The following is a 27,873-nucleotide window of genomic DNA, read 5'->3' as shown; positions in this document are numbered from 1 at the left end:
TTTTTACAGAATATTCACAGGAACATTTTTTAAAGAATTATTTATAGAAACATTTTTTTAAACAATTATTTATAGGAATATTTTTTTGTAGACCATTTACAGAATATTTATACAACACATTCTACAGAATATTCACTAAATATTTATAACAACAAGTTAAAAATTAAAAATATAGAAAATAAAATATGTGAGAAAGAATTTACAGAACCGATTTCATTTCAGAAAGAAACGATTCCTCAGAAACAAAGACGTAAATCGAAAAGAAAGAGATTACCAGAAAGGACAGATGAATATTTACTCCCCTCCAAGGGCTAACAAGAAATAAATTTGTCCAATGACATTAGTCCGAAATAAGCGCCATCTGATCTCGCCATCGAACGGCCCTGCTTTTTAGCATCAGTCGCCTTCGAACCGTGATCTTGTGTTTATTGATCGTCGATCTCTCAGAGTCTATTATCTCTCGAATCCACTTTATGAATTATTAAATATATTTACAACATTAGCATACATTTATGAATCACCCTCCTCGTTTTACAGAATATTATTATAAATAAAAATTATTAGTGACATGTCGATAAATATTGAAGAAAAAGCTTGTAAGGAAATGCAAATATTTAACAGAAATCATGAAGAAGATAGTAAGAAACAATTTGGTAAGTGACAGATTATTTTAATTTAATATTTACTTTAAATTGTGATAATTTATAGAACACAACTTTTGTGTTAACTTGTTAATTGTTAAATTTTTTCAATTTTCATGACTTGAAAATTTTCAAAGTGTTTCTATATGATTTTGGTTTTTATTTGTTTGTGTAAGTGATTGTAAGATTAATATAATATGATAAAGTTAAAATATGGTTTTTATTAAAAAGATATTGTGAATAGTATTCGATCGTACCTCTTTTCTTTATCGGAAATTACCGTTGGAAATATTGTTTGCTGTCTTCTTTTGTTTCACGAAATATTTTGGGAGCTTGAGTACAGAACACCACTAGAAATATAAAGTCCCTGGGTTTAAATTTCTAAGTTTTATATTTTTGTAATTTTTTGCTGTGTGAAACATTTTTCATGTGGATGAAATTTTTAAATTTTTAATTTTTAAATTTTTAGATTATGTTTAGAAATCCAGAAAGACTTTACACTTTGAAGCTACCTAAATTATTGGGTTGAAAAATTTAGAAATTTTCGATGTTTCAAATTCTCAAATTATCACATCAAACTTCTAATATTTCAATGTTTCAAATTTTCAAATTATCACATCAAACTTCTAATATTTCAATGTTTCAAATTTTCAAATTATCAAGTTATGAAATTATCAAATTTTTAATGCTCCAATGTTTCAAATTTTCAACTGATCAAATTTAAAATTCCCTTTTGCGTTTCACTTTTGAGCCACCATTAATTTGAACAACTGACCCATTTGTTCCCACAAGCATTTTTGCAAAAATTGTCAAAACTTGTACAGATAAATATGTATTGAGTAATACAACTTTATTGAGCAAATAAAACAATTGTTACAATACAAATCTTATAATAAAAACTTCTCTTCATATTACAAACTTTAGTACAGTACTCATATGTCTCATATGTACTCATATGGTAACACATGTGTAAATTTTATGTTTTACAAAAATAAATGTACTTAAATGAATACTAGATCACAATGAATCCTCTTAAGAACCATAAACGAACACAAAAAAAAATCGAAAAAATCCACCCCTAAAATTCCCCAAAATTCCCCCAAACTAACCATAACTAACATAACTAATCCAGGTAGCAAGAAGTCCACCCCGCAAGCACGATGGGGCAACAAAATACCGAGCCTAAAAGAACAAATGGAGGCCAGCATGAAGTTATTACAATTCGTAGCCGACACTCAATTAACACTAACTCAGATCAATGGGCAAAGAAAACTTGGTCCTCCTCCAGGATGGACAGGACCTCCTCCAGGACCCAAATGCGAGATATTCGTCGGCAGTATCCCTCGAAATTACTACGAGCCAGAGATCGTTTATCTGTTCAGTTCCGTTGGGACGATTTACGAGCTGCGTTTGATGATGGATTTTTCGGGGACGAACAGAGGATACTGTTTCATCATGTACAGCACTGAAGAGGAAGCGGCTCGTGCAGTCGCAAAATTGGATCAGTATGAAATTTATCCTGGGAAGAGGATCGGCGTTGTGGCGAGCATTAATAACTGCAGACTTTATATAGGGCAGTTGCCGCGGAGTATGGATACTACAATTATTGTTAAGGTCTGTTTTATTTCAGAAATAAGTATAGAAAGATAGAACAAGTTATTGTTGTTTATTATTGAGGGCGTCGACTGCCGCGGTTATTAGCCCGAGATAGAACAAGTATAGAGATATAGAAATATAGGAAGGATTAGAGAGATTAGAGATTAAGATTAGAGGAATATAGGAATTTGTAGATATCTGGGTTTGTGAATTTGAGAGTGCAAGCAATTAGAAATATGTATAGGGTTCAGGGAGTTGAGGGATTTAGGGGTGTTCAGGTACATAAATGCGGTGGAGAAAGCTTGAGTAAGAGTTTGGGAATGGGGAAATTTGGGGATGTAGGGATTTCGAGATGTAGAGATGTGGAGACGTGGAATTTGGGGATGTAGGGATTTGAACAGAGGAATTTGGGAATGTAGGAATTTGGACACATAGGAATTGGGGGATGTAGAGATTTGGAGATGTAGGAATGTGGATATTTATGGATTTGGACGCATAGGAATTTGGGGATATAGAGATTTGGACATAAGGCATTTTGGGGGTGTAGGAATTTGGACACATAGTAATTTGGGAATGTAGGAATTTGGACACATAGGAATTGGGGGATGTAGAGATTTGGAGATGTAGGGATGTGGATAATTATGGATTTGGACGCATAGGAATTTGGGGATGTAGAGATTTGGACACATAGTAATTTGGGGGTGTAGGAATTTGGACACATAACATTTTGAGGGTGTAGGAATTTGGACACATAGTGATTTGGAAATGTAGGGATGTGGACGCATAGTAATTTGGGGATGTAGGGATGTGGATAATTATGGATTTGGACGCATAGGAATTTGGAGATGTAGAGATTTGGACACATAGTAATTTGGGGGTGTAGGTATTTGAACACATAGTAATTTGGGAATGTAGGAATTTGGACACATAGTAATTTGGAGATGTAGGGATGTGGACACATAGAAACTTGGTGATGTAGAGATTTGATCGCGTTGGAATTTGAGACCATAGCGATTTGGGGATCTAGGGATTTGGATATGTAGGAATTTGAACACGTAGGAATTTGGGGATGTAGAGATTTGGACACATAGCATTTTGGAGGTGTAGGAATTTGGACACATCGTAATTTGGAAATGTAGTAATTTGGGAATGTAGGGATGTGAACATATAGGAACTTGGTGATGTAGAGATTTGCTCGCGGTGGAATTTGCGGCCGTAGCAATTTGGATATATAGGAATTTAAACACGTAGGAATTTGGGGATGTAGAGATGTGGCCACATGAACATTTGAGGACGTAGGGATTTGAACATGTTGAATCTTGAGAATGTAGGTATAGATATATAGACATTTGTGGATGTAAAGATGTGAATATGCAGGAACTTGAAGATATAAGAATTTGGGGATGTAAGGATGTGAATATGCAGGAACTTGAAGATATAAGAATTTGGGGATGTAATGATGTGAATATGCAGGAACTTGAAGATATAAGAATTTGAGGATGTAATGATACATAGACATTTAGTCATGTAGGTATTTGGATATGTAGGAACTTAAGGATGTAGAAACTTGAGGGTGTAGGGATGTGAACATATAGACATTTGAAGATGTAGGGATTTGAATGCCTACAAACTTGATGTTAGGATGTGGACACATACACATTTGTTAATACATAGATTTAAAGTAGAATTTCAAGTAGAAACTTGAAGATGTAAGATATTCTATAATCTTGCATATGCATATGTACATACACACTTGAACATATATGTAGAGGTTTGGAAATGTAAGGATTTGATAACATATGAATTTAACAATGTACAGACTTATTGTTAGTACGATTATATATATAACTAACAAGTATAATCACTAATATTTGTTTCAATATCTCCAGCGTATCTACGAAATCACAGACGACGTGGACAAAGTATCGGTATACCGAAACCACAACGGTTTTGTCAGCTACGTGTTGGTCTCTTACAAGACTCATCGAGGTGCAGCAATGGCGAGAAGAAGATTAGTACCCGAGTCATCGACGCTTTTTAAAAATCATCAAGTTATCGTAGAATGGGCGAATCCTAACGTGTCGCCTTGCAATATGGTACGTTTATTTAGAATTGAGGGATTTGAGGGTTTTGGTACTTGAGTTGGGGATTTAGTGTGGAAATTTAGGAATTTGGGAATTTGAGAATTAATATGATAGGTGTTGTTAATTTAGAATTTAGGGAATTTTGCAATTTCAGTGCTTGAGAATTTGGGGATTTAAGAGGGTGGAAATTTAATAATTTGAAAATGTGAGAATTAACGTGGTATGTATTGTTAATTTAAAATTTGGGGAATTTCACAATTTCAGTACTTGAGAATTTGGGGATTTGGAAATGTAGAAATTTAAAAATTTGATGATTGACATGATGCATATTGTTAATTTAGAATTTAGAGAATTTCACAATTTCAGTATTTAATAATTTGGGGATTTGAAAATGTAAAAATTTTAGAACTAACATATCGTTAATTTCACCGAAATTTATGTTAGGAATAATTGATTTTTATCCACGGTGTATTTAATGGAGGAGAAACGTCAGATTCGACGAAGAGAGTCAGTGTTTGCAAATGTCGTAGATTATGATTCTCCTTTTTCGCGTCGAGAACAATGACAGCAGTCAATTATGGTCCCACGAGAAAATGGGACGTGGGTACTTTCCCTTGTTGATTTGTCTCTTTATGTCCCATCGGTATTTGCAAGAATTAGAAACCTTGTCTAAGAAAGCCGAACAGAAAATTGTTCCTATTATAACTCGTATCTTGATGAATCTTCGATATCACTCTCAATTAAAACAAAAACTTCAGCGTGAGAATTATTTTTACTCAAGATAAAACTAAATAATTTCATCGAAAGCAAAACTTATTACAAAAAAAATTCAAAACTTAGAACATTTACAGATTTATTTTAGAATCATTAAATTTTACATTTTTGCCTTGGAAGTGTTTGAAGAAAAATATTAGACATTTTAACAAAATTATTTTTAATATTATTCTTTTCATAATTTTCTTTTAATTTTGGATTATAAAAAGGAAGCTTGACAAATCACTCTAAAATATATTACAAGTATATTATTCTTTAAAAATTATGAAAAAAAGATTTTTATACATAGATGGCGTAGTCACGTCAATAAGGTAGTTTGAATGAAGCGATTCATAAAAGCGCCACTAGAGGCGTTACACTCCGTCGACATTCATTAAAGCCAGTGTACAATTGCTGAGTTGATCAGCTGATCGTAGTGCGTACTCGTGTCACACAAAACGGAGTTTCTCTATTATATTATTTAGAAAATCTTGTAAAAATCAGTGAAAATGAGTGTCTCCGATATTAAAAACAGTGAATATCACGATTATCGCAGCCCTTTGGCGACGAGATACGCCTCGAAGGAAATGCGTTTTAACTTCAGTGAACAACATAAGTTCAGCACGTGGCGAAAATTATGGGTCTACTTGGCTAAGGCAGAAATGGTTCGTAATTATCGAACTAATTATTATATTGCTGGATGACATACTTTTACTTGCTTCATTTTTTGGGGAAATATATATTTGCATGCAAGATAATTGTATACTAATTTGTTATGTAGAATAGTGTATTTGTTGAGGATATTGTTTTGGCGGGAAATATTTATTAATTTAATTTGAGAGAATTTTGGGAAATATTTTATTTATTCTCTATGCATTCTTCATTTATTCTTTATTGATTCTTTATTTATTCTTGCTTCTATTCTTTATTCATTGTTTATTCTGTTATTCATTTGGGAAATAAATTATTGTTCTTTATTTATTTTATTTATTCATATGTTGAGTTGCAAGATAATTTGATATATTGTGGATATTGAAGTTTTGGAGGAGTAGATATTTGCTGAAATATTTGATAAAATATCTAAACTTATATCTGTCATATTTAATGTGTCATAGATTATTTTTAAAATGTGTTGAATTAATATTTGCTAAGATATATTTAAAAAAAGATCTAGACTATTACTTTCAGATCATCTACAGAATTATTTCCATTTAACATTAGGTTTACGGACACTTGATAGTCACTTATATTTAAATTTGAACTAAAATAGAAAAATAAATAAATTTGGGACAATATGTGAACTTCTTAAGACATTGATTCTTTAGCTTGATGGAAGTTGACATATATTTGTGCAAAAATTTCTTAATAAGTCTTGTCATTTAAAATAAGAGATCTATGATCCATCATTTTGACGGGTTCCATAATTCTAATATTAAAATATGTATCGGTAGTTTGTATCTAAATCTTTTAAATATGCATATACTTTTAGTAAACATACATATACTCTGAAAATAAATCTATTATTCTGATAAAATATTTACAGAAATATCTTGCCTCCATATGTACATATTGATACATTTATTTTCAGAGTCTTTAAAATACATATGCAATATGATTTTGTCGAAGAATATATAGAAATATTCAAGTTTGAAATTAACTTAAAATATATTTACATTTTCTACATATACCTAAACTTTTAGAATGAGTCAGAAATATCTGGAGAATTATCTAAACTTCAGAAGTGTCTATAGAAATAGCTAAACTTTAAAACTGTCTATAGACAGACCTACACTTCAAAATTGTCTGTAGACATATGTATACTTCAGAATTGTTTATAGAAGTATCTAAACTTGAGAATTATCTAAGAAAACATCTGAATGTCATTTAATTGAAAATACATATATACCCTTAAAATTTACAAGTACCCACAGAAATATCTCTTTTTTGCATTTTGCATCTGCCAGTCATAATTAGACTTAACAATATTAACAAGTAACTAGCTGCTGAGTTAATATGAACAGGAAAATACATTGTACAGTAAATATTTACACATACATTAATCAGTAAATTAACAACCGAAGAGGAAATGATCTCGAAGTTTGCAAACACGTCTCTCCTCTACCCTCAACCTATTTTCCAATTTCCCCTAAATTTTAGTACGAAGAATGCGGTACAATGGACAGGCACGGCAACGTGTCCATAACTCAAACCTTCATCGAGCCAAAGAGGCTGAAGAAGGTCGTAGCCCAAACGAAAGACAAAACCGAAACCTGGGACAAAATGACCCAAACCCACAGCTTCGACGTTACAGTTCGAAGAGGTCGACCGATCAAAGCCGCCAATCAAGCTCCATCAAACTCCCTTCAAAAATACAACTCCATAGACTCCAAACGTCAACGCAAAATGTGGGACATCAACGGAAACTTCAGAAGCTCCTCAGATAATTTGCACAAAAATCCTGAACAAAAATACACAGACGTTTTACCGTCCATCAGCAATTTCCTGAACAGAAGACACTCGAAACCGAACGACGAGAGAACCTTCGGAGTAGACATTCAGAATTTTACCAGCAATTTGTCTCGAGATTTTTATAATTATATAAGTCCGTGTCAATGCAGATTTTATGCGAACGATTTTAACAAATTTTGGAGTCCTGTTGACGTTCTTGTACCTCGGTTCTCTGATACATTGAACATAAATGGAAATGAGAATTGTCAAAACTATGGGTATAATTATCAGGTGGCGCGAAATGTAGGATTTCAGGGTTTCAGGGAACCTTTTTACCCAATGGGGCAGAATTTGGGGGTTAATAGACAGTTTGAGGGGAAGAATTTCTCTAACGAAGTTTCTTTTTGTAATTCTTTCGATAATGTTAGAGTTGATGACAAGTGTTTGCAGGAGTACTCTGGGAACTCTGTTAGCTATCCACAGTAACAAAATTTCGAGGTTATGTCTTATGTTTTCAAATAGCTCTCTTTGCATTCTCGCAGTGTATAATTATTTTTAGTCTTTTGCAATGAAATTAAATTTACAAATTAAGTTGACAAATTCAATTTACAAATTTAATATTAGAGACTCAGTATCAAGAAATCAGACCCCCCTGTAACAAAGATGGCGATAGAATATTCATGGAATAATTCAGTAATCAGCACAAGCGTCGAGCAAGCAAATTATTTCAATCTTCGATTGCTTCGTTGGGTGGCGTTATATAAGACTGTTTGTCTCGCGATAACGAGATCATAAATATTCAGCGAAAACATCAGAAGCTTATCTTTGTAAATAGTTCGCATTGAAAAATTTTGTTAACCAGCTACATTTACCGGATCATTATACCATTTCCTATATTGCCATAGAAGTTTGCTAGAAGTCAGTTTGCCATGGTTTACTGAAAGTGACTGAACTTTTACAATTTTGAAATATTTGTAAACATTGAAACACTTATCAAAATTTTTTTTATATAAATATAGGCATCATGGTTCAATTTTTATTATTTCTTTTTTATGTAGAAAGCGAAAGAAATTTTTGAATAAATTGAGTAATTTTTTTTCTGAAAAATTTATGATTGTATTTTTTATTAGGTCACTTTCGAGCAAACTGGTGGACTTTGTTAATCAGTATTTGGAGTAATTAACTTGTAATCAGTTTTTATAATCAGTGTAGTGTTAACATATTTTTGTAATATAGAATAATTATGTAATTAACCGCCACGATAAAAGCGCGAACTTTTATACCAAAGATTAATCTATATTAAGAATAGTAACTAGATAATCGTTTTTCTTTTTACTTTCGTATCACTATAATCGTAAGAATCAGTACGTGACCTTTGTATCATTTTATTTTCTAATCTTATGATTCATTTTTTTTTAATCAAGATCCGTTTCCTTCGATTCTATATATTTTCTGAAATGTATCGTTTATATCTTATTTTTTCTAATCAGTTTGTAATCCGAAAGAAAATTGCGATTTTTGTTTGCGAACAGCTGCAGTTATTATTTATTGGAAACATTAACAAATATAATATTATTTTACAATAAGTATCTTACAATCATTTGTTACTATGTTTAACTTTCCATGCGATCTCGTTTTTTTTTTGAAGAAATAAATCGAACGCTTCGAGTTGTGTTTGTAATTCATTTAAGTCTTTTACAATTTCTTAAAATTATAAAAATATTTTTAAGTAGAAAATTTACAGTCGATTTCAAAGTATGTACATGGAAATCTGCAAAAATATTGAATTTTTAAAAATTGTAATAAAGTTTTGTATTTTTTTCTTAAATTAAAATAATACTTGATTACCTTTTACACAGACATCTTAAAATTATATTTTCTTCAACAATACCTTCAATTAATAGTATTTTGAGACAAATTATTATTTAATTTGATAATATCGGAGCCACCAGTTGCTCCTGCACTTTTCCACAGTTTGGACAACCATTAATCTTATTTCGAATTCCCTACAAAAATAGAATTTATCAATTTTTAAAAAATTGTTATTAAAATTTAAAGGTATATCAGTAATATTACAGCATTATCCTGCAATTCGTAACTGCGTTTTGGACGTATGAAATTTTTACAGCCGGCACACTTTAAACGCTTCTCACTGCCATCTTTATATAGAACCTACAAAAAGATTCACGTAAATTATGAAACCTCGAAAATAGTTTTAATCGTGGTACTTTAGTAGAGTTGGGAGTTGCACAATATTTGCAGTAAAATCTTCCACGTTTGTCTTTGAAAATATTGTAATAATCCAGGGAGGTTGACCCGGTTGCCACCTGTTTAAATTTATGGGAGATTTAGGGGTGAATGTGGTCAAATTTGGTATGGTAAAAATATTCAAATTTTGTGTCATTAAGTACTCAAGTTTGGTACTGTAAAAGTATTCAAATTTGGTATCATTAAGTACTCAAGTTTGGTACTGCAAAAGTATTCAAATTTGGTAGCAATAAGTACCCAAATTTGGTATCTTAAAATATTCAAAATTTGTATCATAAAAGTACTGAAATCTGGTACCATAAAGTACCAAAAATTCCAAACAAAAAAACTACTAAAAATAAATTCATCAAAAAGTAACAATTCAATTTACTTGTAGTCTCCTGCAGGATGGACAGACATTAACAGCTTGCAACGCTGGACTCTTTTCTGCAAACAGTTTCTATAAAATATTTTACTAATTATCGTATAAAATAGGGCATTTAAAGTACACAATCGAAAGAATTAGGGAAGCAGTCTTTTCTTTGTTGAAAAAATTGCATACAACCATTGCAGATGTTTCTTAACGTCAAAAATTCTTTCTGGATGCAAGGTGGGCTAACCTCGGATTGGGCTTCGTAACTCAAGGTTTGAACGTCCGTTTCCGTATGTCTGTAGGAACAAATAAATATGATGTACTGATGTCAAACCAGGGTTTGGTATATTAGTACATTATCTCTTACGTCACTTCGGCTGGTTCGACTTTGTTCTTCTTTTGGAAAATGTAGGTCCTTTTTTGTCGGTTCGGGTTTGGCGCCTCTCCAGGTTTCCTAATTAACAGAATAAAATTTGTAGGTCCCTGATTATTCACTACTGTAGGTCCCTGAAATTGGGGGTAGCTGACGTGATTCTGAATAATATTTCCCTTTGCAAAAATGGGGTTTGAAGCTTCGTTTTTTAATTATTCCTCCGAGCTTTTGTGAAACGTAACAATTCTTCGAAGAGCCACTCTCGACTCAAGTACGCAGCAAAATAAAAGTACGTATCAAGTTCCAAGTATCAGGTTTCAGGTATCAAGTATCAGGTTTCAAATATCAAGTTTCAATTTTGAAGTATCGAGTTACAAGTCTGGTCGGTAAAAGTACATATCAAGTTACAAGTATCAGGTTTCAGGTAGCAAGTGTCGGGTTTCGAATATTACGTTTCAAGGTCCAAGTATCAGGTTTCAGGTATCAAGTGTCAGAATCCTTCAGAATCACGTCAGTTACCTCCCATTTCAGGGACCTACACTAATTGTGAGACACTCTGTATCTGAGGAAGCTTTTCAACTAGTGTATAGTTATCATTTCTCAATACTTATGTCATGAAATCGTATCAGACTATACTGAAATCGTATTCGGTAACAAAATCGAGTGATGCCATTACTTTACAAACTTGAATAAATACTACTGTCATTCAATTTGAATAAATACTGTCATTCAACTTGAATAAATACTGTCATTCACTTTGAATAAATACTGTTATTCAATTCGAATATATATTGCTGTCATCCAATTTGAATAAACACTATCATTCAATTTGAATACCACCAAATCTCTTACGTTTGCGTTCCCATGTGAGGTTTAGGTATCACAATGGAGTCCGACGATCGTTCCACCTTCTCCGTTTCGTTTCCACTTTTCACAGGTTTCAATACGTCCTTGTCAGAATAGCCATACGCTTCAGAGCTCTCCCTCGATATATAAGACGAAAGTTTACTGTCCATGGTAATGTTACTCGAATCATTCTGACTGTCCAAGCTTTTCATCCGACTATCATCACTGAATATTTCGTCGGGTCCTTTAGCAAAACCCACGATCCTCGACGTGCCCACCTCGCTCTTCTTCTCACTCGTTCCCACTTTGCTTTCCGTTTTATCGGTGCCTTTCCTCGAAATCTCGCTGGCGGTCGACAAATCCTGCTTATTCCCTTCGATTTCCTGTAGACGATCGATCATTTCCGCCACGAGCCTCGGTGGAGAAATCAGCTGTTTGGTCTCTGTGGGTGTCATCGACAGTTTTTCCTCTCCGTCGATCGATTCCTTGGCTGTCTCTTGAGAAACCGTATCTACAGGCTTTTCTTGGGTCACGCATTTTACCGAATCTGTTGGCCTTTCTGCAGGTGTTCTCACGCATTCGGTTATCTTCACTTCTGTTTCCGCAACTTTCGCAGCTTTTGTCTCTTTTTTGCTCGATTCTGCTTTCGACTCCTTTAACACGGGCTTTAGTTTCTTCGAATCGTTCTCTTTTTTCTCCTTTTCTGGTATTTGTACCTCGGTCAATTTCTTGTCCTTTTTCTCTCGTTCTGTTATCTTCACCGCTGGCTCTGTTATCTTCACCACTGTTTCTGCCTTCTTACTGTGTTGAGAAAAGTCGATAAATTATTAGAAGAACGTTGTACGGTTGTCAACCCACGAGATGGCGCGTGAGCTGTGACGCACTGATGACGCACTCGTCACTCCTGATACATTCACGACGCACTTATGACGCACTTGTTGCTCACTCGTGATATATTCGGGACACATTCATGACGCATTCGTAACGCACTTATGACGCACTCGTGATACATTCGTGACATCGGTTCGTAAATGAAGCAACTTGCAAAACTCACGTGGCTTTCGAATCTTTGCTGACAGTAGTCTGACAAGAAGTGTCAGTCATTTGGCTCGGGGTGACACAGTAGGATGCAAGAGTGAGTTTCGTGATGGTCCCCGTTCTTCCTTTCATTGCATCGTCTTGTTCACCTTTGTAAAATGTCCAAATTATAAACTTTCATACTGTGTCCCACACTGTGAATCACATTACTCATAAAATACTCGAATTATAGTTTGTCAGTTAAAAAAAATACCCATTTTGTTTTTCAATAATTTCATCGTATATTTATGATGATTTGTACTGTTTGCATAAATGTTTAATTCAAGATTGATTTAAAATGTCACATGTTTGCTCTTTGATTTCTCGCTCGCACTCGCAACCTGATGGATTCGAGGTTGCTCACTCGTCACGATTTCGTAGGATTTCTCGTCTACCGGTTGCTGCCAGTGTTTCGCGTCTTTGACCGGTTTTTGGTCCTTTGACGATTTTTGTCGTTGGGTTTGTTGCTGCTGGGTCTGTTGGGGCACTTGAATTATTCCTGTCACGCATCTACAACTGATTTTTACGAGGTGATCACATTTATTGAAATTTGGAAATCTGTTTCCGTTTTGATGGAAATTTCTGTGTGGTTAGATCTTTTCAGTTTTCCAAATTTCTTAAGTTTTTCGGGGTTTTAGTTTACTTCCTGGTTATACTATTTTGCAATTTGTGAATTAGTACATTTGTAAATTATTAAATTTGTAAATTATCAAGTTTGTACATTATCAAGTTTCTAAGCTATCAGACTTCTAACTTACCAGGTATCTAATATAACAAATTTCTAATTTGCCAAAATTTTAAGTTGCCAAATTTTTCAATTTCCAAAATCTCCACATTCTCAAACTCATAAATTACCAAACCCCTAAATTTTCCAATCTCCAAAAGATAAAATTATGAAGTAAGCATGAGAACGCACCCAGGGCAACACGGTGCTCCTCGAATGAGCTGCATGAGTGCAGGACATGTTGCGCAAGGTGTCTGTGGCACTGTACCCACCATAGGATCCTTCGGCGTCGAAAATATCGGAATTTGACGATTGCAGAGTTCGCATTTGCTCACGGTTTGCACTGGTATTTCCTTTATCTCTCGATGAGTCTAATTTATTAAAATCATCATATTACCAAAAAAATCTTAAACTACCCTGAAATATTCTTAATGCAATATTCACTAATTTAATACAAGGTGTCTCACTACTGGCCCTTAATCAAACAGTGTATACTTCAAACTAATACTTGTATGAAGATTTCTACAAGTACATTGTCTTCTCACTCACTTGACTCTGTATATTGCGAGTATCACTCGGTTCCGTTTGTATGTCGGCAACTTCGACAATGGCAACTTTTGGAGCACTAGTCTGACGATCGACGTATTCGCGTCGACGTCCATATCCAACTTTTCTGCGACTATGATCAACCTCCTCGTCTCCGGAAGCTACTTTGAGGCTACTGACGCTTGTCGTCAAGTCGTGCTTGGTTATCTAAACAATTTTTAGTTTCATGTAAAAGACTTGAAAATTTTTCAACTTCATTTCTCGATATTTAGAATTAGGCTCACTTCGTCACACGTAGGATAGCAAATCACGGGTTTCTGATATAACACCTCCACTCGATTCGCGCAATAGAGTTCCTTGCAAAAGTCACAGCTTCGTTTCCAAAATCTGATACAGAATTTCAGTGAAGTAAAGTTCCTTGACCGAGTGAATTCTATTTATTTCAACTTACACGACTACTGTGAGAACATCGATCAGGAACAGGATAGACAGTAATAAACAGAGACACAGTATTGTTAATATGTACCAAAGCTCGGTGGCAGAAAAAACTGGTATCAGTAAAATTCCAGCTATTCCGAACAATATTACACCGAGAAAAGAAAAGAGAAACATCTACAACAGACATTTATTATCCTTTTGTATATAGATTTTACGGTTAGATTGTTAGGGGTGTAAACTTCTAGGGATATTTACTGGAATCGACTGCAGTTCTCCTCCGCTGAGTTGACTGATAATATCGATTGCCAAGACCAACACGAAAGCTCCAGACAGTATAATAAGTAAAATACACGTTACCGACGACACACTTTCACTACCCAACGCCGTCATGTATGTTACAAACGCGAATATCAGTAGTACCACTAGCTAGTCAATCAAAAATACAATTTTTTATTTGATCCTCTTCTTCAAAAGTTTGAGAGTCAAGATTAGTGATCGAATCAGGTGTCAAGTTTCAGATATCAAGTTTCGAGATTTAAGTGTCAGGTTTCGGATATCGAGTGGCAGGTTTCAGATATCAAGTTTCAAGATACAAGTATCAGGTTTCAAGTATCGAGTGTCAGATTACAGGTATCAAGTTTCAAGATACAAGTATCAGGTTTCAGGTATCGAGTGCCAGGTTTCAGATATCAAGTTTCAAGATACAAGTATCAGGTTTCAAGTATCGAGTGTCAGGTTACAGATATCAAGTTTCGAGATTTAAGTATCAGGTTTCAGGAATCAAGTGTCAGGTTTCAGATATCAAGTAACAAGTCTGGTCGTTCAAAGTCAAATTCACTAAAATACAGTCTATTTATGTTCACTCGTTGGGAATCTAATGATTCACGTCGTTCAATCGTCACTCACTGCTACTTATTACGCTACGACTCATACAGGAAATCGATAAAATCCCCCAGAACGGAACATTCGATCACTATACTTGACTTAACTGTGTACACAGGTACCATCACCAGATACCTGTTACGAGTGTATATCCCAGTACTCACGAATTGGAGTATTCTAACAGGCTTAAGTAGCGGTTTCACGAATCTATGGATCCTGTCTAAGTCCCACTTGCCAGACTTCGAAGGATGCACACTATGACACGAGGGTCCTGTATCTGACGGATGGAAAAATTTGCTGTTCTCAGTTTGTCGTCGAATTACAGAAAAAGAAGATATTTGTTGAGTTATTTAACCTTGGAATTGCATGATCACTTGCGTTTACTGAGCATTCGCTTTACGCGTTCGTCGAACCTCGAAAAGTTTGGAGACCTTTCATGTGTCATCTTGTTTTTTGTTTATTGCTAGTGATCGAGATATCGATTCGTAGAGCAACTTCCTTTCGTATGTTGATTGGAAAGGAAATTATTCAGACGTTTCCTTGATTTATTATTATTTATTGTTGTAAAACTAAGTACTTTATTTTGATTTTTTTTCATTCCTTTATTTTTATATCTTTTTTATCATTTTTTTTTCATGCCATTTTTTTAAGGATTAAACATTTTGTTTTATTTGACTCTGAGTTTATTGTTAATACCTAAATTACATAATTACATAAATTATTCTTACAAACTATGTCTGTGTAGTTTACAATTTTGAAGTGTTTTTACAAACTGAATAATAAAAATTGTAATTATACATAATACATTAGAAGTCACATACATCACACACTGTGCATACACTATCATACGTTATACATAATTTTTGCAATACCATTTATTAAAAAAATAATTTTATGCAATTAACGAATACATGTAACGATACTTTTGTGCATATAATTTATTAACAATAATTGAATAAACTTTTCATTAGAATATTTTGATCGTTACTTTACGTCTAATACAAAATTGGACGGATTTAGTTTGATAAAGACACATTCACGATGGAAACAAATTAAAATTCTTGATCGACTTACAACTACAATTAACATTACTAGAATTATTATATGACCTTTGTATTATACAAAAATATTCAATGGCAATTCTGAGACTATTTGCATATAACTATAAAAGTTTAAAAATTATACTACGTCGCTGTTGCTAAACTAAAATGCTTTGGATCAATAATGTATTAACATTGACTGCATAAGTAAATAATAAAGTGTTTTACAACATCTTTGGGTACAAATTCTAATTAATTACTGAATTACGAAATTAATAATCTAAGTTCCTAGGTACATATACAAATATAAAAGTTAACTTATAACAATGTCTATATAATTTTAGATTAAGTATGTGGTTTAATTCTTACAATTTTTAAAAGTAACATATGGACGGAATCAGGGCTTACAACTAAATATTTCGCTATGTTAAATTATACTAATCGCTCTCTAAAAAATACGTTTTATTTTACACTACTTAATTTCTCGAAATCCTAGAACACATATGGTGGATACTTCTAATATTTAAATATGAAATATTGTTCCCATAATCATTTTCAATATTTTCCACGTCTTTAAAATTTTTAATCACTTTCGTATTAATCATGCAAATACTTTCTAACCGTATAATCACGATTTATAACATTCTTATAAATTCGGTTCTATTTTCCTCTACCCTTTCAGTACTCCACAATTTTTATTTAAAATTTTCTTTTAAATTTTAAGAATAAAATTTTGCTATGATGCATACTGTTAACTTTTTATAAAACAAAGCACTGAAAAGGTTATCACTTTTTCTATAAATTATACAAAACTTGACTGTAAATTATCATCGATAATTTCTCGATAATGTTCCTCATTCGACACTCTTCGTCGAAGTTCTGATGATAAAGACGATTTCGATAACAAAAACCAAAGCGTCCACAAACGTGAAGACAGCACCGGATATGAACATATCCAGGTACTGTTTGCTGGGATAGAGTTCGTTGTTATAATAAGGACCCATAGGTTTCCTCCAATCATAGACGATTACTGCTCCAGCGACGACGTGTAGGAGAGCTCCCATCGAGGCAAACAATATCAGCTGTAATCAGAGCAGATCGATATTATGTACTTGCAATGTTTCGCGATCAATGATCTACTTCCGTTTTTTTTTATCGTAGCTATGAATCAAATACTACCCTTCAATATATTTATATGAGATCCCTATATCGTTTTAACTTATAATTTCTGTGTTGAGATAGTTTTATGCCTTGATATATGAATGTTGTCTACATGTTAACAGAATGTTTATATATTTTGATAGTGATAGGCCTTGATAGTGATTGTGTGGTGATATGATTATGTTGCAAGATTTCTAGGATTTGATATCTCTAGGTATGAAGATTAGTGTATTTTGATATTTTTAGGTTTTGATAGCTTTAGGTCTTGATAACTTCACGTTTCGATCTCCACGTCCCGATATCTCCACGCCCCCATATCTCCATGTCCCGATATCTCCACGCTCCGATATCTCCATGTCCCGATATCTCCACGTTCTAATATCTCCACGCTCCGATATCTCCACGCTCCGATATCTCCACGCTCCGATATCTCCACGCTCCGATATCTCCACGCTCCGATATCTCCACGCTCCGATTACTCCACGCTCCGATATCTCCACGCTCCGATATCTCCACGCTCCGATATCTCCACGCTCCGATTACTCCACGCTCCGATATCTCCACGCTCCGATATCTCCACGCTCCGATATCTCCACGCTCCGATTACTCCACGCTCCGATATCTCCACGCTCCGATATCTCCACGCTCCGATATCTCCACGCTCCGATTACTCCACGCTCCGATTACTCCACGCTCCGATATCTCCACGCTCCGATATCTCCACGCTCCGATATCTCCACGCTCCGATATTCCTACGCTCCGATATCTCCACGTCCCGATATTTCTACGCTCCGATATCTCCACGTTCCGACATCACGCTCTGATATCTCCACGCTCCGATATCTCCACGCTCCGATATCTCCACGCCCCGATATCTCCACGTTCTAATACGCAAAATAAATTTTTGAAATAAAGCATGTTGCTTTTCAATGACTTCAATTCTGTTTTTCGTTCAATACAGAATTTACGGCCACAGGTTAGGTAACGCCGAAACGTCACATCCGTGCGTGACACTTTAGAGCTACACCTTATCGTCGCACAAAAGTAGGAGAGTTATCGGGCGACATGTTCAATGAGAGAATTATAGCTTCAACTTAACCTGTTCTTGACGCTGTTCTAAAAAGGTCAGGAAGTCATTCACTTTTGCGTGGAAGATCATAATTATTCCGTGCGTTATCACACCAGTGAGACATGTATGACAATAATTATCGCGCTTTCCGAAAGTAGTTGTACCGTTACTATTCATATCGTTGAACGAACATAAACGACTTGTAAAATGTTGATAACAGGACGTGCAACTTTGTTATCGATAATTGAATTGGAGGAATAAGTATGTCTGTCTGGGACAGGTATTTTGAATACTCGTGAGAGAACGTTGTGAACAATAAAAATTTATTTATAAAAATTCAAATCATGTTATGTTTGTAAAAAAGATTTAAATATGCAAAATAATAAAAATTTACTTGCAATGTAATATGTAATAAATTTTTGTAAGTACAATATTAATTGAAAATATAACAAAATATTTTCTAAGTAAAATACTAATTAATAACATAATAAATTATTTTCAAAGTATAATAACAATAGGTCTGAAATTTAATTAATTTCAAGAATTTTAAACACTTTCCAATGACCCGAATACACGACACGAAATTATGATTCTCCACAGAACACTCGAAGGCCGATCGATACAGTTATTTAGTTATTAGGTTATTAGCAATGCCCAATGCCACTTATGCGAACTATATAAATCGAGAAAACCTTCATTAAATAGCCTTGGATGCCTACTACACATTTGCAGTGACTACTAACATCGTACTTTGTTCTTTTTGCCATACTGCGTTATGTAACATTCAGTTGCAAATTATATATGCAATGTTTCTCTTATAGTTTGCTCCAAAATTGTTTAAAATAAAAGTGTATATATACAAACATTATACACATATATGGTTCAAAAATTGCAATTTGACTCATGTCCACATATGTATGACTCTACGATAACTCCTCGTCTCGATAACTCCACGTTCCGATATCTGCACGTCCCGATATCTCTACGCTCCGAGAATTCTACGTTCCAATATCTCCACGCTCCGATATCTCCACGCTCTGATATCTCCATGCTCCGATATCTCCACGCTCCGATATTCCTACGCTTCGATATTTCCACGCTCCGATATTTCCACGCTCCGATATTTCCACGCTCCGATATCTCCACGCTCCGATATTCCTACGCTTCGATATTTCCACGCTCCGATATTTCCACGCTCCGATATTTCCACGCTCCGATATTTCCACGCTCCGATATCTCCACGCTCCGATATCTCCACGCTCCGATATCACCACGCTCCGATATCACCACGCTCCGATATCTCCACGCTCCGACATTACCACGCTCCGATATCTCCACGTTCCGATATTCCTACGCTCCGATATCTCCACGTTCCGATATTCCTACGTTCCGATATTCCTACGCTCCGATATCTCCACGCTCCGATATCTCCACGCTCCGACATTACCACGCTCCGATATTCCTACGCTCCAATATCTCCACGCTCCGATATTCCTACGCTCCGATATCTTTACGCTCCGATATCTCCACGTCCCGATATTCCTACGCTCCGATATCTCCACGCTCCGATATCTCCACGTCCCGATATTCCTAGGCTCCGATATCTCCACGTCCCGATATTCCCACGCTCCGATATCTCTACGTCTCAAAATTCCTACGTCCCGATATCTCCACGCTCCTATACCTCACATCTCCCACCTCAACACCCAAATTCCCCACCCCCACTTCCAACAAACAATCAACCAACTCATCCACTCGCAAATCACAGTCTGAACAATTCGTCTTCATAACGGAAGACTTCCTCCTCAGTCCCCAATATGAATAACCGTTCAATTATTCCAACACAATCGAACGACTCTACACATACGTATATTTGCAAGAACGATGATAGTGTCAGTACACGCACGAAGGACATGACGCATCTGTTAATTATATCAGACTCACGGTTTCTGCGACGTCTCAGCTGTGCAAATGTGACTAGTATCCAGGAAAACGCCGGAAGGTTTAAGTTACACGAAACTATGTGGAAAATAACGAATCGGGGGAATAAATCTAGCTGAATGGCGCCCTTCGTCACGCGAGCCCTTCGTCGTTTTATTTACTTCATTAATTTATCGTCGTACTTGGAATTTGTATACCGATCAAACTTTCTGTTCAGTTTTGGGAAACTTGGTTATTACATTGTTATTAAAATTTTGCAAAAAAACAAACTTTTAACTAAATTCTTTTTCTTCACACAAATATAAATAAATAAATTTCAATCATTCTTCAGTCATTCCTAACATTTTTTAAACTTTTAAATTAAAATTAAAAAAACTTTTAAAGCTAAAACATTATTAAATAATTTTCTGAATTGTGAATATTTAGGTGGATATAATATTTTAATGTAGTAATTTGTTTTTTAATTTGTAGAGTGTATTATTTTGCTTTCTGAACGTTTTCTGCTGCCTCATGTCATAAATTGTTTTAACTATTGTTTCTTCTGGTTTTTGTTAAGGAGTCTTTTGTTGAGCGTTAGTTATGGAAATTTAGGAATGACTTACCGTTCTTTTTGGTATTCGGTCACCCAGCAAGTGGCAAATAATGAAGAGCGAATTGATTATAATGTAACCAGCTATGCTGATGTAAATTATCGCCGCGTCGTCTAATTTGAAGTGAGACTTAATTAGGATTCTTTGGAACGAGTTCATCGGATCCACTATTAATCCAATCGCGAAGACTGCTAATACCTGTAAAACACAAATTAAAATTCAACAAAATATAAAGACATTAAAGTTGATTATTTTATCAGATACATACAATGTACCTATTACATATATTCACTACATATGTACATATGTTTATGTCATTAAAAAATAACATATTCATTTGATTGAAAAATGGCAAATTTATTTCATCAAAAAATGGCAAATTTATTTTATCAAAAAATGACAAGAGAACATAATAAATGTAAACATTTATCAAATGTGTATAGAATACATATATGTAAACATTCATCAAATGTATAATGAGTACATTTATTTTATAATCTGACTTCCAATGAAAATAATATAATGATTGAACCATGTGTGTACATAATAAATAAAAGTTAAAGAACCTTGCAATAAATATTATTTACCACTTCAACAGCTTTTATCATGAACGGTAAATGATAGATCATCCTATTCTCCCTGGATATTTGCTGAACGTGCTGAGTTTCGTCTGCCATTCTGACTCTACGATGTTTTCCTCTTCCGTCACCCAGCTTGAAAGATTTCACCTCTACCTTCTCGTTTAAGATCAATTCTTTCCACTCCCCTAATCTTCGCTCATCAAGCACATCGACCCTAATAACATCCAGTATTATTAATAACATCAACCTCAGAAATTTTTAGCAAGGTTTATTCGATGAGTAAGAGTAATTCATTTTTGTGAATGAAACTTTTAAATGATGTTCTTAAAATATTGAGGAACATAGATATTTAAGAATACTTGTATTTTAGAATTTTATTTGAAATAATTTTTTGAGATAAATTTTGAGGGAAGTTAAAATATTTGATGAGTTAGAATAATTTATTTTTGTGAATGAAACTTTGGGAAATTTTGTGAAAATTGAAACAAGAATTGTAGAATAAAAATTTCGAATGATATAAAAATATTTTGGAAAAATTTTTCAAAGACACTTTCATTTGAGATCAAACTTGACAGCACTGTGTTCTAAAATTCCCAAGAAAAAATTATTTAAAATTCTAAAAAATTGAAGTCTTTCAGTCACTCTTAAGTAAAATCAAAAATTCAAAGATATTATGCTTTTAAATCCCCAAAATCTCAAAATTACAAGCTTCAAAATTTTCAAGGTTTCAAAATCCAAAACTGTAGTAATTAAAAAGTTCGAAACTCACACTGACAATGAAGTATTAAAAGCAACATTACACAGCAATATTACATCACCTATTACACACCCTTCATTCACAAAATCCCAACTCCACTTCCACTCTATCCACAATCACTATTACAGTATTTCACCATAATTTACAAAATCGATTTGAATAATCAAATTGAATTCATTAGAATAATTGAATTGAATTCATTAGAATAATTAATGAAATTAATTAGAATAACTAATGAAAGGTAACGATTACTATCAACGTACCGATAGTCACAAAAGCAGACCAGCAAATCATGGAGTTCCACACCGCGTCGTGGAACAAGTTAAACTGGAACGCGAAGCGTGACACACTAGGTGTAGTACGTATGTAACGTGCAAGTTGCGCAGACAAACCGACATTGGCCACCGCATGTCGCAGCCATTTTTTCTTTCAGTTAGATGCTCATCATCGCTCGTTAACGGCGTTATCTTACTTTCCCGCTCATCCGATTAATTCACCGAGTTTTGTTCATTTTGCATTCCGATCGAGATTGCGTAACCGCTGCGGAGACCTTCAATCGATGCTACTACTGGTATTAATAGTATGAATGAAACTTCAATGCTGGGTGTTTGTTGTAGGTATACTAGAGAAGTAGATTGAACATGATCAATTAACTGTTTCACCTTTCATTTTTTTGGAGATTTTAGTTTTGTGTATTTGGGGATGTAGGAAGTTAGGAATGTGGGAATTTGGAGAGTTGGGGATTTAAATAGGTGGGAAGTTAGAGAGTTGGGGATTTAGAGAGTTGGGAACTTAGAGAGTTGGGAATTTAGAGGGTTGGGGATTTAGAGAGTTGGGAAATTAGAGAGCTTGAAATTTAGAGAGTTGGGAATTTGAAGAGTTGGGAATTTACAGAGTTGGGAATTTGGAGAGTTGGGAATTTAGAGAGTTGGGAAATTAGGGAGGTTGAAATTTAGAGAGTTGGGAAATTAGAGAGCTTGAAATTTAGAGAGTTGGGAATTTGGAGAGTTGGGAATTTAGAGAGTTGGGAATTTAGAGAGTTGGGAATTTGGAGAGTTGGGAACTTAGAGAGTTGGGAATTTAGAGAGTTGGGAAATTAGAGAGCTTGAAATTTAGAGAGTTGGGAATTTGGAGAGTTGGGAATTTAGGGAGTTGGGAATTTAGAGAGTTGGGAAATTAGAAAGTTGGGAATTTATCTAGTTGGGAATTTGGGAACACGAAAATTTAGGAATTCAATAATTCAAAGACCCAAGAATTAAAAATTTGAGAGTTGAGCTCCTTCAAAAATCCATAAATATGAAAATTTATTTATTCCAATATTTAAAAATTTGTAAAGTCAATAATCTATAAATTTTGAAAAATTGAAAGATTAAAAATGTGAAGGTTCAAGTCTAAAAATAAGTCTAAAGCAAGAAAAATTGAAATATCACCTCGAAAATTGCAATATCACCTCATCTAACATTTACAACTTTAATGTACGTCCATTTTCACATACACCTACTGTACATTTCATGACAATACGTGTTTATATTGCACGCATTTTCCCAGTATCGTTTCCCACTGATACACCATAATGACTGGCTTGGACAGTCGCTGATAAACATACCTGATTGTTAGCAGGAGTTTGTATCGGGGACACTGTATTTTACCAAACATTCTATACAATACTCTCTAAAAATACATCGAATGAAGAAGTACAATACTAGGAATATCGTGTTTGTAAATCACCTGGAAAAATATTCTCATAGAAGCTCATTGTAAGAATTTATATTCATGTAACTAATCACCATGTTCACAATTACACAATTAACTTGTTCACGATACATATTCACAATTTATATTTATGTAACAAATAATCATATATATTTGTATTCACAATTTGTATATAGGAAGTTGTTACATAGCTGTCTAAGCTCTCTAAGCTCCCAACTCTCTAAATTTCAAGCTCTCCAAATTCCCAACTCTATAAATTTCAAGCTCTCTAATTTCCCAACTCTCTAAATTCCCAACTCCCCAAATTCCCAACTCTCTAAATTTCAAGCTCTCTAATTTCCCAACTCTCTAAATTCCCAACTCCCCGAATTCCCAACTCTCTAAATTTCAAGCTCTGTAATTTCCCAACTCTCCAAATTCCCAACTCTCCAAATTCCCAACTCTCCAAATTCCCAACTCTCCAAATTCCCAACTCTCTAAATTCCCAACTCTCTAAGTTCCCAACTCTCCAAATTCCCAACTCTCTAAATTCCCAACTCTCCAAATCCCCAACTCTCCAAATTCCCAACTCTCTAAATTCCCAACTCTGTAAGTCCCCAACTCTCTAAATTCCCAACTCTCTAAGTTCCCAACTCTCCAAATTCCCAACTCTCTAAATTCCCAACTCTCCAAATCCCCAACTCTCCAAATTCCCAACTCTCCAAATTCCCAACTCTCTAAATTCCCAACTCTGTAAGTCCTCAACTCTCTAAATTCCCAACTCTCTAAGTTCCCAACTCTCCAAATTCCCAACTCTCTAAATTCCCAACTCTCTAAGTTCCCAACTCTCTAAATTCCCAACCCTCTAAATTCCCAACCCTCTAAATTCCCAACTCTCTAAATTTCAAGCTCTCTAATTTCCCAACTCTCTTAATTCCCAACTCTCTAAATTCCCAACTCTCTAAATTCCCATCTGTTTAAATCTCCAACTCTTTAAATTCTCAACTCTCCAAATCCCTATGTTACATTCCTAACTTCCTATATCCCTAAATATACAAAACTCAAATCCCCAAACTTCCAAATTCCTAAATTCTCTCTTACCAAATCCCAAAATCCCAAATTCCTAAATTCTCAACTCCTTCATCCCCAAATCCCCAAATTCTCACCTCCTCCACCCCAAAATCCCCAAATCCCCACCCTTTTCCCAAAGATTCAAAAATTTGCCGCGCAAAAGAAAAAACAGTTCCCCATTTAACCTTAGTTAAGGGCAATCTACACGGCATCCAACCGCATTATTCAGATGTAATCAGAGTTCGGCGACGAAGGGCGAGGTGACTGCAGTATTTAATTCGCGAGCACGTGTTGTGGGTGGTGCGTCACGAAAGCAGGCATCGGACCGTGTTCGACTTCACGTGATTCACACGCTGTATAATTTACACGTAGCTATTGCGGATACGTGCACGTGCAAAAAGCTTCGGGAGCACGTAGGGCGGCCGCCATTTCAGTACGTATGCACGAATGTTCGGGTCCCCTTGAATCGTGTTACCATTGAGCAACATTGCGAAACGATTCCTCTATCGTTCCTTTTTCCTTCATTTTGTGCGACGTATCGACTTTCATACGCAACATGTACGTTTTTCTTGAATAAACGGAAGCTTCGTAAATGTGCTGTGACTCATATCATTCTTTGAGTATACGTGTGTGTATTCGAAGAATTGTGTGTGGTTGATTATAAGAATACCTGCATTTAGATGCGTAATGAAATTTGTTGTCGAGTATCGGTGTATGATGTGAGGTTTTAGATACATCACATATGTGATTAGTAAGGATGGTCACATAGTATGGATATATACAAGTGATTATGAATTTATAGTACATGTGTGTTTGGATGTATTAGTATATTTGTTTGAATGTATACTAAGATATGTTGTCAAGTATCACCATGTGATGTCAGGATATAGATACACATATCACATATGTGGCTAGTAGGGATACTCAACATACTATGGACATGTGAAAATGATTATGAATTTATAGTACATGTGTATTTGAATGTATTAGTATGTCTGTTTGAATGTATAGTAAAATATGTTGTCAAGTATTACCATATGATGTCAAGTTCTAGATACACATATCACATATGTGGCTAGTAGGGACACTTAACATACTATGGACATGTGAAAATGATTATGAATTTATAGTACATGTGTGTTTGGGTATATATGTATGTCTGTTTGAATGTATATTAAGATATGTTGTCAAGTATTACCATGTGATGTCAAGTTCTAGATACACATATCACATATGTGACTAGTAGGGACACTTAACATACTATGGACATGTGAAAGTGGTTATGATTTTTAGAATATGTGTATTTGGATACACTAGTATATGTATTTAGATGCATACTAAAATATGTTATCAAGTATTACCATGTGATATCAGCTTCTAGATACACATATCACATATGTGACTAGTAGGGACACTTAACATACAATGAACATATGAAAGTAATTCTTATTTTTATAATATATGTATCTTAATACACTAGTATGTGTATTTAAATGAATACTATAATATGTTATCAAGTATCATATGATGTCAGGTTCTAAACACATATATCACATATGTGACCAGCAGATATACTCAACATACTATGCACATATACAACTGATTACGAATTTACGTGTGTATAATTTATACATGTAATTGGATATATTACTACGTCTATATAAATGCGTTCTAAAATATGTTATCGAGTATCACCACATATACACATATCACATATGTTCTTCTAATAGATACATCACATATGTGGATAGTTAACATGTCCATAATACCACGGTCACTTAAAAGTAAACTTCATAAGTTCACTGCACAATAATCGACGTGTATCTGTACTAGAAACTTAGGCTCAGACCATGACACGATAAAAGCGCAGTGAAATAAATATTAACAAAGATAATTTTCCATGTTATAAATATGGAATGAGTGCAAGTCGTGATCCCGAGTTATTTTCTTATATCCAACATCGACCATGAATTTCTAATTATAGTACAGGCTTTATCGATGAGAAACCACTAATATTTCATGCTAATTTCTACTGATACATTCCAACATGTGTGTACATGTGTACAAGTACGTTAAATAACAGTAGATAGAAGTACATTAAATAGTAACTCTAAATATAAATAAATTATTACAAAATGCATCATGTAACCAAAGTGTCTTTCATGCACCACAATGTAAATAAAATTTATAAAGAAAATTTGTTAATTTTGCAAAAAAAAAAATATAAAATAAAATATACAAGATTTTGAAAATGTTATAAAGAAAATACAAGTACATTAAATAACAACAATACACATAAACAAATTATTACAAACTACCATATGTAACCAAACTATGTTTCACACACCACAATATAAATAAAACCCACTAAAAAAAAAATTTGTAAATTTTACAAAAAAAAAAAAAAAATGTTAAGTAAAATAAAAATTTAAAAAATGTTAGAAAGAAAATATGATTCCAAAAAAGAATTTATATCACAAGAAACAGGAATGAGTAATTGTATAACCGAGGTATTGGATTGTGAAGGATCCAAATAACTCGTATTAGCAACAGATTATGTGTTTCTAATTGCGTAATAGAGTTAATGCGTTGTTACTTTTATTACAGGAGTGTTATCGGGTATAGTACATGCACATGCACATTGTACCGTGCATAGTCGGTTGCACAGGTGTGAATAATCACCACAACGATGATCGGAGTCGTACAAACATGTCTATGGACGAGATCACGTGTTCAGTAGGTCAGTAGGTGTGGCTTGGTCTTCGTTCGCAATCATTATGCCTTCTTCCTGTCGATCTTGAACCACGTGCAATGATTTCCGTGTTTGAATGCTTTGTTATTGATACTTTGAGTGGGTATTTTTAGAAGCTAGAGATTTTTGTTTGGTTTTGGGGAGATTGGGAAGGTTGCTTCCGAGGTTGAGGAATTTGAGGACATTTTAGA

At 34.4% G+C, this 27,873-nt stretch overlaps 4 protein-coding genes across 8 annotated transcripts in view; 2 read left to right on the top strand and 2 right to left on the bottom strand.

Annotated features, from left to right (window-relative positions):
* Nucleotides 1-224: 224 nt before the first annotated feature.
* LOC100878038 (uncharacterized) lies at nt 225-9,052 on the top strand. Its single transcript, XM_076534794.1, has 4 exons — nt 225-653; nt 1,774-2,255; nt 4,127-4,333; nt 7,232-9,052. Exons 1-4 carry the CDS (start codon nt 569-571, stop codon nt 8,006-8,008), a joined length of 1,551 nt encoding a protein of 516 aa, XP_076390909.1. The 5' UTR covers nt 225-568; the 3' UTR covers nt 8,009-9,052.
* Adsl (adenylosuccinate lyase) overlaps nt 5,464-27,873 on the top strand; it is a 38,541-nt gene continuing 16,131 nt past the window's right edge. Inside the window, exon 1 of the mRNA XM_003705424.3 lies at nt 5,464-5,739. Coding sequence (XP_003705472.2) covers nt 5,584-5,739 — 156 coding nt within the window. The 5' untranslated portion in view covers nt 5,464-5,583. The remainder of the gene's footprint in view (nt 5,740-27,873) is intronic.
* On the bottom strand, nt 9,083-15,568 carry LOC105663131 (uncharacterized). 4 transcript variants are annotated; one of them, XM_076534790.1, is made up of 17 exons: nt 15,384-15,542; nt 15,193-15,305; nt 14,402-14,572; nt 14,160-14,320; nt 13,993-14,095; nt 13,712-13,915; nt 13,355-13,533; nt 12,803-12,954; nt 12,416-12,548; nt 11,368-12,162; nt 10,510-10,596; nt 10,390-10,438; nt 10,161-10,229; nt 9,751-9,849; nt 9,599-9,694; nt 9,371-9,528; nt 9,083-9,293 (listed from the first exon to the last, which is right to left on the bottom strand). In XM_076534790.1, the coding sequence occupies exons 1-16, from the start codon at nt 15,394-15,396 to the stop codon at nt 9,448-9,450; spliced, it is 2,505 nt and encodes an 834-aa protein (XP_076390905.1). In that variant the 5' UTR covers nt 15,397-15,542; the 3' UTR covers nt 9,083-9,293; nt 9,371-9,447. The 4 variants fall into 4 exon arrangements, with proteins under 4 accessions (XP_076390905.1, XP_076390906.1, XP_076390907.1 ...); XM_076534791.1 differs by lacking the exon at nt 9,751-9,849 and having other exon boundaries at nt 9,085-9,293; nt 15,384-15,541; XM_076534792.1 differs by lacking the exon at nt 9,083-9,293 and having other exon boundaries at nt 9,372-9,528; nt 10,161-10,216; nt 15,384-15,568.
* On the bottom strand, nt 16,814-22,589 carry LOC105663129 (uncharacterized). Of its 2 annotated transcripts, none has more exons than XM_012290365.2 (4): nt 22,431-22,589; nt 21,417-21,624; nt 20,842-21,027; nt 16,814-17,150 (listed from the first exon to the last, which is right to left on the bottom strand). In XM_012290365.2, exons 2-4 carry the CDS (start codon nt 21,504-21,506, stop codon nt 16,923-16,925), a joined length of 504 nt encoding a protein of 167 aa, XP_012145755.1. In that variant the 5' UTR covers nt 21,507-21,624; nt 22,431-22,589; the 3' UTR covers nt 16,814-16,922. The 2 variants fall into 2 exon arrangements, with proteins under 2 accessions (XP_012145755.1, XP_012145752.1); XM_012290362.2 differs by lacking the exon at nt 22,431-22,589 and adding an exon at nt 22,180-22,421.

This window comes from Megachile rotundata, chromosome 8 (genome assembly GCF_050947335.1).
Source record: "Megachile rotundata isolate GNS110a chromosome 8, iyMegRotu1, whole genome shotgun sequence".
Lineage (NCBI taxonomy): Eukaryota > Metazoa > Arthropoda > Insecta > Hymenoptera > Megachilidae > Megachile > Megachile rotundata.
Note: the sequence above shows the minus strand (reverse complement) of the source record. Positions and strands in the feature narration are given on the sequence as shown.